The sequence below is a fragment of the Rana temporaria genome, chromosome 11 (assembly GCF_905171775.1).
Source record: "Rana temporaria chromosome 11, aRanTem1.1, whole genome shotgun sequence".
NCBI lineage: Eukaryota > Metazoa > Chordata > Amphibia > Anura > Ranidae > Rana > Rana temporaria.
The window spans coordinates 51,265,761-51,283,697 of record NC_053499.1 but is presented as its reverse complement, the minus strand read 5'-3'; the positions used below and the strand labels follow the sequence as shown (position 1 = coordinate 51,283,697).

General features: G+C 43.5%; 1 protein-coding gene across 1 annotated transcript in view; it reads left to right on the top strand.

The window, feature by feature from the left end:
- Positions 1-17,450, top strand: part of LOC120916767 (mucin-2-like) — a 31,174-nt gene extending 13,724 nt beyond the window's left edge. The window contains exons 2-3 of the mRNA XM_040327707.1: positions 11,083-11,191; positions 17,028-17,450. Of these exons, the coding sequence (XP_040183641.1) occupies positions 11,083-11,191; positions 17,028-17,196 (278 nt within the window). The 3' untranslated portion in view covers positions 17,197-17,450. The remainder of the gene's footprint in view (positions 1-11,082; positions 11,192-17,027) is intronic.
- The last annotated feature ends 487 nt before the right edge of the window (positions 17,451-17,937 follow it).

The following is a 17,937-nucleotide window of genomic DNA, read 5'->3' as shown; positions in this document are numbered from 1 at the left end:
ATACTGGACTTGCCCCTTGATTGTCCCGTTCTGGACTCAGACACGAGAGCTCCTGTCTCGCCTCCTGGAGGCGCCCATACCCCTCTCCCCGAAGCTATTTTTACTGGGCCTATCCCAACCTCGCATAGCTAAACCCTACAAGAAACTGTTAAGACACATTACCACAGCTGCAAGGTGCTTGATAGCACTTCATTGGAAGAAACCAATGCCCCCATCCCAAGAAGCCCTCTATGCTAGGGTCAAGGATGTAGAGCTCATGGAAAAGATGACGGCTAGGATCCGGGACAGGTTGGAGGATCATGATCTTGTCTGGGAGAGGTGGCACGTGGAGGAGGACCCGCCGTGAGCCGACGACAGGTCGCCAAGGTACATTACTATCCCCGACCTTCCTGCCCCCCTCTTTCCTTTCTCTTCTTTTCCTTTTTCCTTCTCACCTCTCCTTCTTTCCCATTTCCTTCTCCTCACCCCATCCCCTCTTTTTTCTTTCCCTCTTCTTTGATCTCTAGTTGTTTTACATGTTACTGATCGTATAAACAAGTATGAAGCCACTGTGTAAGTACACTAAGCTGGAATTTTGTACCTCCTCTTTTCTCTTACACTTGAAATGCTGCTATATTCTGTATTGACCTTTCACGAAAATAAAAAACTGTTATTTGAAAGAAAAAAATCGCCATTAGTAGTAAAAAAAATATATTAATAAAAATGCCATAAAACTATCCCCTATTTTGTAAACGCTATACATTTTGCGCAAACCAATCAATAAACGCTTATTGCGTTTTTTTTTTTTTTACCAAAAATAGGTAGAAGAATACGTATCGGCCTAAACGGAGAAAAAATAATGTTTTTTATATCTTTTTTGGGGATATTTATTATAGCAAAAAGTAAAAAATATTGAATTTTTTTCAAAATTGTCGCTCTATTTTTGTTTATAGTGCAAAAAATAAAATCCGCAGAGGTGATCAAATAACACCAAAAGAAAGCTCTATTTGTAGGAAAAAAAGGACGCTACTTTTGTTTGGAAGCCACATCGCACGACCGCGCAATTGTCAGTTAAAACGACGCAGTGCCGAATCGCAAAAACTGGCCAGGTCCTTTATCTGCTTAATGGTCCGAGTCTTAAAGTGGAGTTCCACCCATTTTTTTATGTTTGTCTGTGCTGCATGCCCTAATATCATAGTGTTCAGAATGGACAATTTTTATTTATTTTGTTGCTTGTAAATACCTTTATTTTGTAGTCCTTCATTACTTCCTCCTCCTTATTAGCCTAGGCTATTAAGTCACAAGGCTATTCGCAAGGGTTTCTGGGATAGGCATCATGTATCCCAGTAGTCCTTGCAAATAGCCTATTTGCATAGAGAAGGGGCGGCAACTTTCTCTGACACTCCCGTTGTTATGGAAACCTGACTGAAACCTATTACATCGCTTGTGCAGCACTGAGCATGTGCGAGATCTGCAAGGCTGAAATCCAGGAAGTCATACAGTCTGGCTTCATGATGCCCACACTTAAGATGGCCACAGTCTATTTCTAGATTATAAACTAACTAAATGCTCGAACAACCTAAGAAAACGGACCTTAGTTTACAGACTAACTTTACTAGACTACATTAAGCTTGTGTATTACAGGGGTATTTATATTTAAAAAGTGAAATTGTGGGTGGAACTCCCCTTTAGGTGGTTAAAAATAAATGTAAAGCAGCAGCCAGCACTACAATAGATGACGTGTGCAAAAGAAATGGATATAAACAGTGCAGTGCTAAACATGAAATCATGTATGGGAAAAATGGTGATAAATAGTAAATCTAGTGCCGCGTACACACAATCGGTCAAACCGATGAGAACTGTCTGATGGACCGTTTTCATCGGACCAAACCGATCGTGTGTGGGTCCCATCGGTTATTTATCCATAGGTTAAAAAAAAGAAATCTTGTTTTAAATCGGTTAAAAATCTACGCAAGCTCAGAATCAAGTCGGCGCATGCTTGGAAGCATTGAACTTCGTTTTTTTCAGCACGTCGCTGTGTTTTACGCCACCACGTTCTGACACGATCGTTTTTTTAAACGATGGTGTGTAGGCACGACTGACCATCAGTCAGCTTCATCGGTTAACCGATGAAAACGGTCCATCAGACCATTTTCATCGGATGGACCGATCGTGTGTACAGGGCTTTACAGTACAAATAAATGTAAAAATGGTGTCACAATCAGAGCCCCCTTTTACATTAGATGTCACCATTAGATCATTGTCCTACATTACATTAAATGTCTCCATCAGAGTCCTCCTTTGCATAGATGTCTCTATCAGTGTCCCGCTTTACATTAGATGTCCCCATCAGAGTCCCCCTTTACATTAAATGTCACCATCACTGTCCCCATTTACATTAGATAATCCCATCAGTGTCCACTTTTACGTTAGATACCTCCATCATAGTCCCCATTTACATTAGATGTCACTATCAGAATCCCCCTTTACAGGGGATGGACAACGGAGTTAGAGCACTATTGATAATTCAAAAAATGAAAGTGACTGAGTCCCAGAGTCTACTCCTGTCGATAGATGCGGAAAAGCCATTCGACAGGGTAGACTGGGGACTCATGTTACGTACCCTGGAAGAAATGGGGTTCGGACAAAGGATGAGGAAATGGATAGCGACTCTCTATCAGGAGCCGAGGGCAAAAATAAAAATAAATGGCAGCCTATCCCAAGTATTGACAATGAAAAATGGAACAAGGCAGGGGTGCCCCCTGTCCCCACTCCTGTTCGTGCTCTCTTTGGAGCCACTGCTGGCTAGGATACACAAGTGCCCCGATATAAGAGGAGTTAAAATAGGAGAGGACGAACACAAACTCTCTGCGTTTGCAGATGATGTCCTCTTCTATCTGACAGATCCTAAAACCTCAATTCCAAAGCTACTAGATCTATGCATGTTATACGGAGAAATATAAAATTTTAAAATCAATGTTGCCAAAACCGAGATCCTGAGTATAAACGTTAACGGACGCGAGGAAAGGGATTTAAAAATGGAATACCGCTTTTCTTGGGTAAAAGAACTTAAGTATCTCGGTATTCTGCTAGCAAAATCAATTAAAAAAATGTATGCAATAAATTTCATTCCCTTGCTAAATAAAATTAGGAGAGAGATAGGGAGGATAAAAAATAGACCAATATCTTGGATAGGACGAATAAACTTTTGTAAAATGGTTTATTTTACCAAAAATTACATACAAGTTTCAGATGATACCTATAAGCCTGGAATACTCTTCTCAGTTCTCAAAAAACAGATCATGAACTTCATATGGAGAAATAAGAAACATAGAATATCTTTCCAGACTCTAAGACAACCTAAAAATAAGGGGGGATTAGCTGTACCGGATATTAAAACATATTACGAGGCTGTGGTATTGTCGAGGGTGGTGGAGTGGGCTAGGGCCAGTAAAGAAAAAAGGTGGGTTAATATTGAAAATGAAATGTCGAAGGCAAGGTTGGACAAGATCATATGGAACCCACCCCAATATAGGGCACTTGATAAGAATACACATGAGATAACAAAAAATGCACTAAAAATCTGGGACACTATGTATAAAAAAATAGAAAAGGAATTTAACTCACCACTATTAGCACTAAAAAATAACGATTATTTTGCACCAGGCAAATCACAGATTGGAGGAAACTGGATAAAAAAGGACACGATGCAACTAAGAGATGTAATTAAAGACGGACACATAGTAACACTACAAGAATTAAAAGGGAAAAAAAATGTCATTGAAATCAACGAATGGAGATACCGTTAGCTAGCCCACTTTATACAAAAACTGCCGCACCCATTGAGGTCAGGGGAGCAGTTATCCGAACTGGAAAAATTATGTATTTCTGAGAAGGTCAAGGTAACTATCTCAAAACTATACAAGATCTTGCTAAAGGTGGACGAGCAGACTGTTCCCCCATTCGTTAAAAAATGGGAGAGGGAACTTGGATCAAAACGGGATAGGGCCACAATAGAGAAAATGTTGACATTGGCACACTCCTCGGCGGTAGACAGCCGTACAGCTGAGATGAGCTATAAATGTATGGCTGGATGGTACATGACCCCGGATAAACTATCCAAATTTAAAGAGGGACAAACGGGAGACTGTTGGAGGGGATGTGGGCTCCCGGGAACCATGGCCCACGTGTGGTGGAAGTGCCCTAAAGTCGAGGAATTCTGGAAAAAAATCCTGGGATGCATTGAAGAGATCACAAAAGTGAAAGTTAAGCTGGACCCTTGGGTCGTACTGTTTCATGGGGGAGAGGAAGGAATCAAAAAATATCGGAAAACCCTAGTCCCACACTTACTTAATGCTGCCAAAAGGATAATACCGAGAAAATGGCAGGAGGTAGACTGCCCCTCAATCTGGGAATAGATAGACTCAGTGGAAGAAACCTATAGAATGGAAGAACTGAGAGAAGGAGTCGAAGGCAATAACATAGCCCAAGACAAGAAGTGGGATAACTGGAGGGCTTTTAAGAGATCTTAGAGTTACGCTGAAAAACTTAGGGAGGAGACCTAGTGATGATTTAAAAATAGAGAAGAAGTCATCAGGAGGCATCCGGGATTATTTGTGGTGAGATATGGGGAGGGTGGTGGAGGAGAGGGGGAGGGAGGGTTAATGATAAGGAGAAAATCTGAATTTTTTTTTATATTTACTCATAAACTAAATAGCGAATGAGCAACAGATCACACAAGGAAAAAAACAAAAAACAAAAAACTTACACATTGGAAAGAGAAAAGTAATTAAAGAAAAAGAATCACACTAATGATGCGAAACCAAATTAGAGACGCTAAGGGCTGGCAAACAGAACATGAGCGTATAAACGCACACTCTATGAGTCTGAAGTGTAAAAAAAAAAAGAATCCCCCTTTACATTAGATGTCACCATCCGGCATCCCACACACACTTAATGAAGGGAAAGTATTTTTTTTTTGTTATTATTATCATTTATTTATTTTTTATGATGAGTAGCTTTGGGTGGACCCACTGAAAATAAGTATTTGTTCCCTTATCAACCAACAATAATTTTGGCCCCTACAGACTGGCTACAGTATGTGCTCATGTGGTACACAGATTAGTTATGTCAATTTAAGAAGGTGTGCCCTACAATAACTCATGTGTATAAAAGACACCTGTCCTCAAAATCTCCTTCTTCCATTCACACCTTATCATCACGGACAAGACCAAGGAGCTGTCAAAGGATGTCAGGGACAAGACTGTAGACCTGCACAAGGCTGCAATGGACTTCAAGGCCATCAGCAAGGAGCTTGGTGAGAAGGAGACAACTGTTATAGCAATTATTCACAAATGGAAGAAATTCAAAATAACCATCAATCGTCCTCGGTTTGGAGCACCAGTTTTGGGGCAAGGATGATCATGAGAAAAGTGAGGGATCATCCCAGAACTGTATGGGAGGAGCTTATGAATGATTTTAAGGCAGTTGGGACCACAGTCACCAAACAAACCATTGGTAACACAATATGCTGCAATGGAATGAAATCCTGCAGCACCCACAAGGTCCCCCTCCTCAAGAAGGCCCATGTACAGGCCTGTCTGAAGTTTTCCAATGAACATCTAAAAGATTCAGAGAATGATTGAGAGAAAGTGCTGTGGTCAGATGAGACTAAAATTAAGCTCTTTGGCATTAACTTGACTCGCATTGTTCGCATTGCAGCTACAGGCATCATTCAGATATCCATCTCTTCAGCCGGCGATCCTGTGCACCATAAGAACAATCATAGAGGCAGTTCCACCGCTTGATCGTTCTTATATGCGACGGGAGGGGACGCCCCCCCTCCCGCCGCCATCCGGTGCTTCTCTGGGCTCTCCCGTGCCATCGGAGACCCGGAAAAATGATCTGCCCGTGCCGGATGGGAGGCATAGAGATGACTGGTCATCTCTATGATTGCCGGAGGCCCAGGAGCGATGTTATGACGTCACGCCTGGGTCCTGGAATGTAAACAAAGCCGCAATCGCGGCTGTAAGCATGAGATCCGTGATTTTTTTTTTCACAATCTCATCCTTTCCAGCTTGGAGGACAGATGTGGGGTCTTATTGACCCCGCATCTCTCCATAAAGAGTACCTGTCACAAACCATTCCTATTACAAGGGATGTTTACATTCCTTGTAATAGGAATAAAAGTGATCCAAAAAAAATTTTTTTTTTTAAAAAAGTGTAAAAATAAAATAAATTAAGTAAAAAAAATAATATTTAAAACGCCCCTATCCCCGGTAGCTCGCGCTGAGAAGCGAACACACACGCAAGTCCCACTGACATATATAAACGCAGTCCAAACCACACATGTGAGGTATCGCCGCGTGCGATAGAGCGCCAGCAAAAATTTTAACACTAGACCTCCTCTGTAACTCTAAACTGGTAACCTGTAAAAAAAAAATTAAGCGATGCCTATGGAGATTTTTAAGTACTAAAGTTTGGCGCCATTCCATGAGTGTGCACAATTTTAAAGCGTGACATGTCAGGTATCTATTTACTCGGCGTAACATCATCTTTCACATTATACAAAGAAATTGGGCTAACTTTACTGTTTTGTTATTTTTTAATTCATGAAACCGTTTTTTTCCCCAAAAAAAGGCGTTTGAAAAATTATTGCGCAAATACCGTGCGAGATAAAAAGTTGCAATGACCGCCATTTTATTCCCTAGGGTGTCTGCTAAAAAAACATTTATAGTGTTTGGGGGTTCTGAGTAATTTTCTAGCAAAATGATTTTTGCATGTAGGAGAGACGTGCCAAAATAGGCCCGGTATGGAAGTGGTTAAGGTCATGGAGCTGCATAGCCAGTCTCCATACCTTAACCCTATAGAAAATTTATGGAGGGAGCAGAAACTTTCAGTTGCCAAGCAACAGCCTAGAAACCCTAAAGATTTAGGGCCAGATTCACAAAGCACTTGCGCCGACTTAACTTAACTCGCCGCGCGTATTTTTGCGCCTGATCCTGAAAACGAGTTACGCCTGAAATCCAGTTTTTTCCATCCTACCTAAAAAAATTACACCAGCGCTTCTTCGAGCGCAAAATACGATAGACACGCCGCTGTTTTGATAGGCAAAGATGCAAATGAGGGAGATAAGGCGATCCACAAAATTAAGTGTGTGCGGCATAGATTACGCCCTGTGCGCTTCTGTTAGTTTCATGGTGTAAAATTACACTTTATAAAAGCAGCCTTAACTTTACACCTGCCGTGTAAATGTCAGCTAAAGCAACACCATTAAGGAAGAGCTGAGAACACACACTTGCAGGACAACAATCTGTATGCCAACATGCCAGGGGCATCCATGCGCATAGCTAGACTAGTGACTTTAGTAACCGAGGGTACCCCCTCTTCTGAGGGAACAGCAGTCAGGAGACGCCTCGCAGAATGCATCTTTGCACAGTAAACACACACATTAATTATGTCACAATGAGAATGCATGAATGCACACCACTGTGGTCCCTAGCACAGACACATCACATGCACATCTAATTGGATTAGATCCAAGTACCCCCCCAATGGTACTTGGGAGCAGTAACGCCCCGCCACGGCTCCAATTATGTCACTGTGCATTCATACACTATTCACATGGACTTGGGATCACTTCTCCCTGGTCCTGGGGATCCCTACTCCACCAAAACTGAGGGTGACACCCTTATTTAATCAGGAATGCCACCCCCACATTCACACATCATTCACACACATTAAACAAATCATAAGTACAGTATACCAAAAAAAATTATAAAAATAAAAAATCAAAAGTACCCTGCAAAATTAACGGCGGCGGCGTAAGCTACGCCTGGGCCGCCCACGGGCACGGGCACGGCCAACCAGAGGAGCCTCCTGGGGGGGGGTGAGCAGGGGAAGGAGGATCATCCTGGGGGGGTGTGAGCAGGGGAAGGAGGATCATCCTGGGGGGGTGTGAGCAGGGGAAGGAGGATCATCCTGGGGGGGTGGGTGAGCAGGGGAAGGAGGAGCCTCCCCTGGTGACTGTCCTCTTGCTGGCCTGCCCTCCAAGGCCACTGCTATCCTGGTCAGACAGATTGTGAGGGCAGCCGTATTGGCCTGGCCAGCCCGGGTATTGTCCTGGACAGCCTGGGTCAGGGCACTAACCTCTTGGGCCACGCCTGTTGTGGCGGTCTGCAGGTCACACAAGCATGTGATGACCGCCAAGGAGTTTGTGGCCACATCAGTGAGTGACTCCTTCATTGAACCCAGGCTGTCCTCCATCTGGCTCAGAGTCTGTTTAATGTGAGCCAGACGCTCGGCCACCCCCCTGGTCTCATGGGTCCCCATCCTGCCTGCAGCTGAGTCTTGTGGCCTGGGAGGAGGGGAGAGAGAGACCCTTGTGGGTTGAGGCCTGTTGGGGGAGGAGTGGGAGGGGCTACCCCTGATGGTGGCCTGACTGCTGCCAGCCTCAGGGGTAGCCTCAGGGGTCAACAAATCCGAGGCCAAAAGGACTTGCCTGGCTATCTCCATATCTTCATCCTCCAACCCCTGATCCTCCTCCCCTCAACCTCCTCATGAGGGGAGGTGTGGCCACTCCCCTCCCCTGGGGACTCCTGCCCTTCTTGGGACTCCTCAGCAGCCTCTTGTCCAGGGGATGGTGCATCCTGGCCTGATGGCCCAGCAACCTCCTGGCCTGATGGGCCAGCAATCTCCTGGCCATCTGTGGAGGACACAAAACAATCACAGGTTGGAGGATCCACACACTTGGCACATCTTCCCTTCCCCCACCCACACATGCTAATCACCAGATAGAAAAAGCCAAAACGTACCTGTCCTCACAGGAGAATCAGATTGATAGCCAGGCAGGCCCACCACCTGCTGTGGGTGGAAACACCGGGCCACTGCCTATTCCTCCTCACTCAGCCTGATGGGGCAGGGTGCGCCTCCTCCAGTGCCCCTGGCATGGGCATTGATCTTGGCCATCTTCTCACGGACCAGGCTCTTAAAATCGTTGATCTTCTTTTGTATCCCACCGGGGGTCCTCGTCTCCCCCCCCCGCCGCATTGATCTGATCCGTAATTTTCTGGATGATCGCCTTCCTCCTGGCCGGAGGGGTGTTCCGGCTCTCAGGGCCATGTAAATAACGCCCATATTGGGCGATGCCCCTAGCAAGAATCTGCTCCTCTATGCTCGAAAAATTGAGCTTCCTGCGCTTCGGTGCCATAACAGCCACCACTCAGCAACAACAAAAAACAAACACAACAAACAAACACAAATACTCACACAACAAACAAACAAAAATACTCACACAACAAACAAACACAAAAATCAAACCACACAAGCAGACAGCTACTACAAATTCAAAAACAAACTCCGAAAAAACAAACAGAAAAAAAACTCAGAAAAAAAACAATCAGCAAAAAACAAACACGGAAAAAACAAACAGAAAATACAATCAGAAAAAACACACAACTACTACACTCTACTACTCCTCCAAATCTTTTAACTAACACGAAACTCACCAACACACACCAACAGACAACAGAGCAGAAGCAACTTGCTCTAGGAAAGGGGAACACAGGGATGTACTTTTGCAAGGGAAGTCTGTTTGTCTGGGGCTATTTATACACAGGGCGATTCTCAAACTAAGTACGCTTGGCCTTTTTCCTATCTCACTGATTGCGCTGAGCCAAGTTCTGCACATGCCCAGTGAGGTGCTGATTCGTGCGCGCATGCGCAGTACGGCCGGCCCTTCATTTGCATGGGGTCACGGCTCATTACAATGGAGCACGCCCACTTCCTTCCCACTTGCAATAACCCAGCCTTACACCTCGGGATTTAAGTTACGCTTGCGCAATTTGGGCCGCAAAAAAATTAAGGCGCCGTAACTTAAATGACATACGTTTTGAGTAACTTAATTTGCGCCGCTGTTTGTGAATCTGGCCCTTAGAGAAGATCTGTAAAGAAGAGTGGACCAAAATCCATTCTGAATTGTATGCAAACCTGGTAACCGACTACAAGAAAAGTCTTTACCTCTGTGCTTGCCAACAAGGGCTTCTCCACCAAGTACTAAGTCATGTTTTGCTTGGGGATCAAATACATATTTCACTCACTGAACTGCAACTCAATTTTTATCATTTGTATCATGTGTTTTTTTCTGGATTCAGAGCTAGGGATTGGTTGATAGACGTACGCACTGTCCCATGAGAGGTGGTCAAAAGCTCCTCCATATCCAAATGTTACTGTTGTAAAGTCTCTAAAAAATAACAAGCCTTCTGCATTTTTGTCCTAGAACAGGTAATGTAATTAGCGTTACTTCACTGGCACAGAGGGGGAGAGTTACTAAAACACACATAACTTGGTATGGTAGCCAATCAGCCTCTAGGTTTTATTATCAAAGCTAACTCAAACAACCTGTAGTCAGAAGCTGACTGGTTACTATGCACAACTGCACTCTAGTTTTAGTAAATCTCCCCCAGAGTGCTTACAAACTGACTAAACAAACATCTTTGCAGCTAAATAAATAACACCCATTGATGTATTTGCAAGTTCCATTTTTTTTATATTTTTTTTAATTCTGAAAAAGATAACATGTTTAAAATATTTTTAGCGGCGCTTTACCGCCGGATTTGCGGTGCTTTTCAGCGGCTAGCGGATCAGTTTTACCCCCTGCTAGCGGCAGAAAAAGGGTTAAAACCGCCGGCTGCAGCAAACAGCGTTTTGCCAACGGCATGGCGGCGCTGCCCATTGATTTTAATGAGCAGGAGCGCATTAGAAACAGTGAGTTTACCGCTCCTAATGCACTCCAAAGAAGCCGCTGGCAGGACTTTTTCTGATGCCCTGACAGCGCACCGCTCCAGTGTGAAAGCCCCCTGGCTTTCACACAGGAGTTAATGGAGCAGCTGTTTTAGGGCGCTTTGCCGGCGCTATTTTTAATGATATAGCGCCTGCAAAACGCCAACAGCGTGAAAGGGGTCTTAGAAAGAAAAGAAGAAAAAACAGTTGCAGTGTGGTGCAGAAATGTTTAATATGGTATGATGTTTTATGCAATAGTATTGCAATATGCTGATTCTGCTTTTGAAACATTGTGTCTGATTCCTTTGTATTTTATCCTGCCAGTTGAATGTTATCCAAAGGCGTACAACATAACTATAACGGTGGGAGAATGCAGCACACCAGAAATGATATCTATGAATTATTGTGTTGGACATTGTACTACTTATTCCAAGTAAGTACACATATTTTTAAATACTGCTTGCTTCACTTTTCCTCTTTTTTTTCTCACATTAACAAGTTTATTAAAGCCCTCACAATGACAACAGAGTTATATAGATAATGGTATTAAATATTAGAGAATAAATATATCAGTTTAGCAAGTTCTAAGCAGCAACAAACTGAATTTAATTAAGTAAATGAAATAACATATGGTGAGGAATTCCCTTTCCCTTCTGTTTTTTAATTGTACATGTGTAATACAGGTTGAAGGAAAAAAAAAAAAAAAACAGGCAAGTAAGCTATTGAAAAACAAAATGGTCATACTCTGTAACTTTTCCCCCAAAATAACTTCCTTTACCTCAGTGCAGTCCTCCTTCGCTTACCTCATCCTTCCATTTTGCTTTTAAATGTCCTTATTTCTTCTGAGAAATCCTCACTTCCTGTTCTTCTGTCTGTAACTCCACACAGTAATGCAAGGCTTTCTCCCTGGTGTGGAGTGTCGTGCTTGCTCGTGTGTTAGTGGGCGTCCTGACTCTCCTGTATCCAAAGGAGGGGGCGAGCACGACACTCCACACCAGGGAGAAAGCCTTGCATTACTGTGTGGAGTTACAGACAGAAGAACAGGAAGTGAGGATTTCTCAGAAGAAATAAGGACATTTAAAAAAAAAAAAATCAAAGGATGAGGTAAGTGAAGGAGGACTGCACTAAGGTAAAGGAAGCCATTTAGGGATTTTTTTTTTTACCTTTACAGCCCCTTTAAAAGGGTTGTAAAGGTTCATGTTGTTTCACCTTAATGCAGACAGTTACACCCCCCCCACCCCTTCTCCCCACTTTTTACTTACCTGAGCCCGTTCACCTGCTGCGCTTGCCCCTGACGTCCTCTTATCCGCTCAGTCTGGCCGTAGATTGGCTAGAGTGGATAGATTGATAGCAGCGCAGTCATTGGCTCGCTCTGCTGTCAATTAAATACAATGACGCAGCATGCCGGGGGCGGGGCCAAGTGATACAGTGAGCCGCTATAACCGCCGGCTGTATCACGGGTGCGCGCCCGCAAGAACTAACCCCCATGGGAGAGAGCGCCCATGAAGGGGGTTAGTTCTTGCGGGGAGGAGCTGAGACAGCAGCCGAGGGACCCCAGAAGACCAGGTACGGGGCCACTCTGTGCAAAATGAGCTGCACAGTGGAAAAAAGAATTATCCTTTACAACCCCTTTAAAAGGACTCTGTTGCATAGATCTCCTAAAAGACCTTTACAAACTCCATTATAAATGATGACTAATGCCGCATACACACCATCACTTTATGTGATGAAAAAAAACGACACTTTCTGTGAAGTAAAAAATGACGTTTTTGAAACTTCAATTTTCAAAGACGAAGTTGCCTACACACCATCGTTTTCTCACAATGATCTTGCAAAGTGAGGTTACGTTCCACCACGTTTTACCATTGAAGCTTGCTTCATAAGTAGCTTCTGGGCATGCGTGGATGAAAAAACGTCTTAGAAAACGACGTTTTTTGCTACACACGGTCAATTTCTGTGAAGTAAAAAGTGCACTTTTGAAAAACGACACATAAAATTGAAGCATGCTTCAATTTTTTTGGGTCGTTTTTTACAAGACATAAAACGACGTTTTCCCCCACACACAGTCAATTAAAGTGACGTTTTTAAAAACGTCATTTTTTTTCATCACATAAAGTGATGGTGTGTACGCGGCATAAGCCTAAGTTCACACTGACAGCGGGAATGAAATCGTGCGAGTTCAGCTTAATTCGCACAATTTTATTCCCGCAGGTCAGTCATGTCTTCGGGGGGCGATTTCAGAGACATCTGTGCAGGTTTCTGCACATATGTCAATGGAAACCACAACCCGATATTGCCAAAAGTAGTACAGCACAGAAACGGCAAATGTGGCATTGCGCCGATTCGGACGCTGCCCTTGCCGGCAATTGCCACCGATTAGGCATGCAATTTGACATGTCAAATTGCATGCCAAATCGCATCAAGGTGAACCAGGGCTCACTGTGAGAAAGTAATTTTGTAAAGCACCGAGCAAAATGTTGACCCTATATAAACCCTGAATAATATTATTAAATACATAAATAAAAAATGTGTAATTGCTGATCAATGCCACTGCTTTTTAAAATGTTCTTAGTCATTGACTTGATTTTATAGAAATATGAATTCTCGCACTTTTCTGACAATCAGTTAAATCATTCAGCATCTGTGATTGAAAAGCATTGAAGGCAGACTTAGATATTTAACTAGCATTTTCAGAAGAAAATTTATAATGGCAGCTCACATAATTGCCTCACGATTTAATCACTTTTAGATTACCCCTCTCTTTGTGTTTTAGGTTCACACTGCTGCGTCTTCAAAATCGCACGATTTTACCCCGATTTTGCGGCTGTGCTTCTGCTGCGATTTTGCCACGATTGGCGGTGGCGATTTCAGGAAATGCCAGTCTATGGAGCTGAATTCGCATCACACACAGATCAAACTCGCACAGGACCCTTTTTTCCCGCAGCTTAGATTCGCACCGCACTGATGTGAACGGCACTAATGGAAAACGATGTTATTTTAATGACTTGCGAATTTGAGCAATCGCAACGGCTCAAATTCGCAAAAGAATTCGCAGCAGTGTGAACCCAGTCTAACTGAGCAGAAAAAATCCCTGACGCTGGCTTAAAGTGTTACTAAACCTGTCTTCTCTGATCCTCTTCTCCTTCCACTGTCCTCTGATAATTTCCTGATAACACAGAGCCTACGGAGTCAGGCTGCACATGCTCAGTTTGGTGTGTATTGCTAGAGAGGTTTTTTTTTTCTTGGGGGAGTGCATGTGTCAGCACAGGGCCAATCAGCACTGTCCAGACAAAGGGTCAGGTGTCTTGCAGTATCATAGGACAGTCAGAAAACTCCTCCTACAAGTTTTAACCAGTGCTCAGCTGGACACTGATAGAAGTCACAAGACTGCTATATACTGATGATGAGAAAAGGTATTTAACAGTTTATATTTACTAAAATAATTGCATGTCTATGTTTTGTGTACTGTGGGAGACGAGATATAATGAATGCAGGGTCCTGGATTTAGTAACACCTATTGGTCAAGTGAGACTTTTTGCACAATGCTTAAGAGCCATAAATATTGGGATGCTTTGACACATATACAGTACATCCACCCAGTGTCGAGACTAGATCATTCGGTGCCCATGGTGAAGATGGCAAACTGTGCCCCTCCCTACTGGGTGTAAAGAAAGAGTCAGTGTTATTTCAAAACAACTAAATACCAGTCCCTCCCTCCAACAGAGAGATCACTCCGCATGCAGCAGGACTAGAGGGGGGTGCAGGTGCTGCCCCACGGCCAGATACAACACAGACAGGGCACATGTACAGGTGGAGAGAGCAGTGAGTCATCAAGAATCAAGTTATTATAAAAAAAAATCTGTGACGGCCGCGCACATTCCAAGGACTACGAGGAGCCTCCTTAAGTGGGTATGAAGCGCAGCGAGCTGACCAGGGGTGTATCATGAAAGGAGTGGGTCCGTGTGCAAGATAGAAAGTGGGCGTGGCTTAAATTGCATGAAACATGGACAGTGTCAGTAGAGCAGTGGACAGTGTCATTTTTATGTTTTGTTTTTACAATTTAATTTGATTTTTTTGTCGATAGGGCGGGGGTGTCATTTAATTTTGTATTATTTATTGCAATTTTATTTTTATGAGGACAGAGATTCTCCAGTCCCTTTCTCAGCAGCCTCTCAGCATTGAAGATGAATGGACAGGAGACAGAGGCTCCTGTTCATTTATAAACTTAAGCAGAATAACACACATTTTACTTTGCTCAGTTATTACAGGACACAGGAGCGATTGCTCACTGTATCCAACTCAGAAAAGGAAGGAGCCGGTATTTACCGGCCCCTTCCTCCGCTCTCCATCCTGACACATCCCCCGCAGGAGAGGAGGGAAGCAGGCTGTGGGGGGACTGGAGGAGGAGGACATGGCGGACATTGGGGGGATGACCGGTGCGGCGGGGGAAAGTTGCAAGCATCGATCTCCCTGAATGGTATTTTAGCTGACAGCTGCAGAAGGGAGAGGAGAAGAAGCGGCTGTTTGAAAAGCCATGCCGGATGCTTGCAACTGTCCCCTCAACACACCAATCATCCCTGGGTGTCAAGGAAAAATCTTCCATGTGTGCAGGGTGGGTCACAGTGGGCCCCCTCCTTTGGAGGCCCTTGTGCAGTAAACACCCTGCATACATGGATGATACGCCGCTGCTGAGAGAGAATGGAGGTGAAGGGCTTGTGCTGGGTGCAGGAGTGCACTCGGCACATCTTACAGACAGTTTTGCAGGCACAGCGGCGATCACTAATGTGTATAGTGAGACACAGTTGTGAAGCACACTGCTGGAAATTGTACCAAAATTGTACCCCTCCAGGAAATTGTACCGCCCAGGGAATCCAACCCTTTTGCCCCCCCCCCCATACCAGCCCTGCATCCACAACCATCAGGGTTAAAAGCTGGGCCCGCCTTGTCCTACCTCCCAAAGTTTGGCATTGACCCATTACTGTGACCCATCAGTTGGCTTCACTAACCAGTATTGAGGTTTGTATTGATGGCAGGAAGACCAATTGAAGGAAAACAGTGAGATGGTATGGTACCTCAGGGTGGCTTCATTAACAGTAATGCCGCGTGTACACGATCATTTTTCCCACTTCATCATTAAAACGACGTTGCCCACACACGATCGTGAAAAAAAATGCTCTAGCAAAGCGCGCTGACGTACAACACGTACGACGGCACTATAAAGGGGAAGTTCCATACGGATGACGCCACCCTTGGGGCTGATTTTGTGTTTGTAAAAGACAATTCGCGTTTTTCTGTCTGTTTTTTCACGATTGATGAATGTGCTTACTCCATTACGAACTGTAGTTTTACCAGAACGAGTGCTCCCGTCTCATAACTTGCTTCTGAACATGCGCAGGTTTTTCACGTCGTTAAAGCCCACACACGATGATTTTTTACAACCCGAAAAACAACATCGTTTAAAACGTCGTTAAAAAATAGAGCATGTTCAAATTTTTTATTTGTCGTTTTTCAGAACCAAAAAAATGCTCTGAAGCCCACACACGATCATTTTAAAGCGGGAGTTCACCCGAAATATTTTTTTGAACATTAGATTGGGCCTAATTACGGGAAGCAGAATCGGGTGTTTTGTTTAAAATCAATGCATTACTTACCGTTTTAGAGATAGATGTTCTCCGCCGCTTCCGGGTATGGTCTTCGGGAATGGGCATTCCTATTTGATTGACAGCCTTCCGACGGTCGCATACAGCGCGTCACGAGTTGCCGAACGTCGGTGCGGCTCTATACGACGCCTGTGCACCGACGTTCGGCTACTTTCGGAAACTTGTGACTCGCTGTATGCGACGGTCGGAAGGCTGTCAATCAAATAGGAACGCCCAGTCCCGCAGCCCATACCCGGAAGCCACGGAGAACATCGATCTCTAAAACGGTAAGTACTGCATTGATTTTAAACAAAACACCCGATTCTGCTTCCTGTAATTAGGTCCAATATAATGTTAAAAATTGATTTTTTGGGTGAACCTCCACTTTAAATGACATTTTTAAAAACCAATGTTTTTTACAACCCAAAAAATTATCCTGTGTACGCGGCTTTAGCGTTAGATTTACCAAGATTTATATTTTCATTGTTGACACAGAGGCAAAGTTGAGGTTGCAGAAATAATTACAAGTGACGTAATTATTTTTATGATGCTGATGATGATGATGATGGATTTATACTGAATTAGTGATATGTATTAATTATATGTATTTTCATTTTCAAAACTTTCCAGGTTTTCTCTTGAATATCAAAAAATGATGCGAACGTGTTCTTGCTGCCAGGAAACAGAAACAAGCACCAAGACCATTGAACTCAGTTGTCTGTATGGTGAAACACAATCTTACACCTACACCCATGTGGAGGACTGTGCCTGCGTGATCTGTCAAGATGAAAATATTTGAACTTTAGGATGACCCCGAGGTCCTGCCTAATTAACATGAGCTATTGACATAGTTTAGTCGAATTGTGGGCTGTATTTACATTTGTATAATATAGAATACTAATATAATATAGAATAATGCACCAACGTATGGTAAAACTTAATACAGTGATAAGGGTCAAGGCAATGTGAATTTGAGACATGAAACTGATGTTTTGGATATAAAGTAAAGCTGAAAGTGTCGGTGAGATGACTTAATAAATGTTTATGATTATTGCTGCAGTTTACTGTTTTCACTGTTAAAGTGGATGTAAACCCACTCTCATCCTTTCTAAACTACTGCCATAGTGCTGATCTATAAGGATATAGATGCCTCCTGCATGTATCCTTACCTGTCAAATGTCTCCCCTATGTCTGTTATAAGAACTGAAAAACTGCAGATTCTGTGGGTGGGTCTGTTGTCTGGAGCTCGGTGGGTGGAGTCGTGATGTCAGTAGACTCCCCGCCCACCTTTACACTCCCCTTGTCAACATGCATTTTCTCTTGTGTATTCCTTACACTAAATTCTGCTATGATCACTAACATCCAGTCAAAATCCAGAAAAGTAACCACATGACTTCAGAAAATGAGTGGGAGGTGGGAATTAAAAAAGAATAGGCGCTCAACCCCAAGCGTTGTCAGTGCAAACAGAAAGGGTGCATCAACATAAACCAAAACCGTAAATGGTGATAGAAAACCATACACAAATAGAGTATAACAAGGT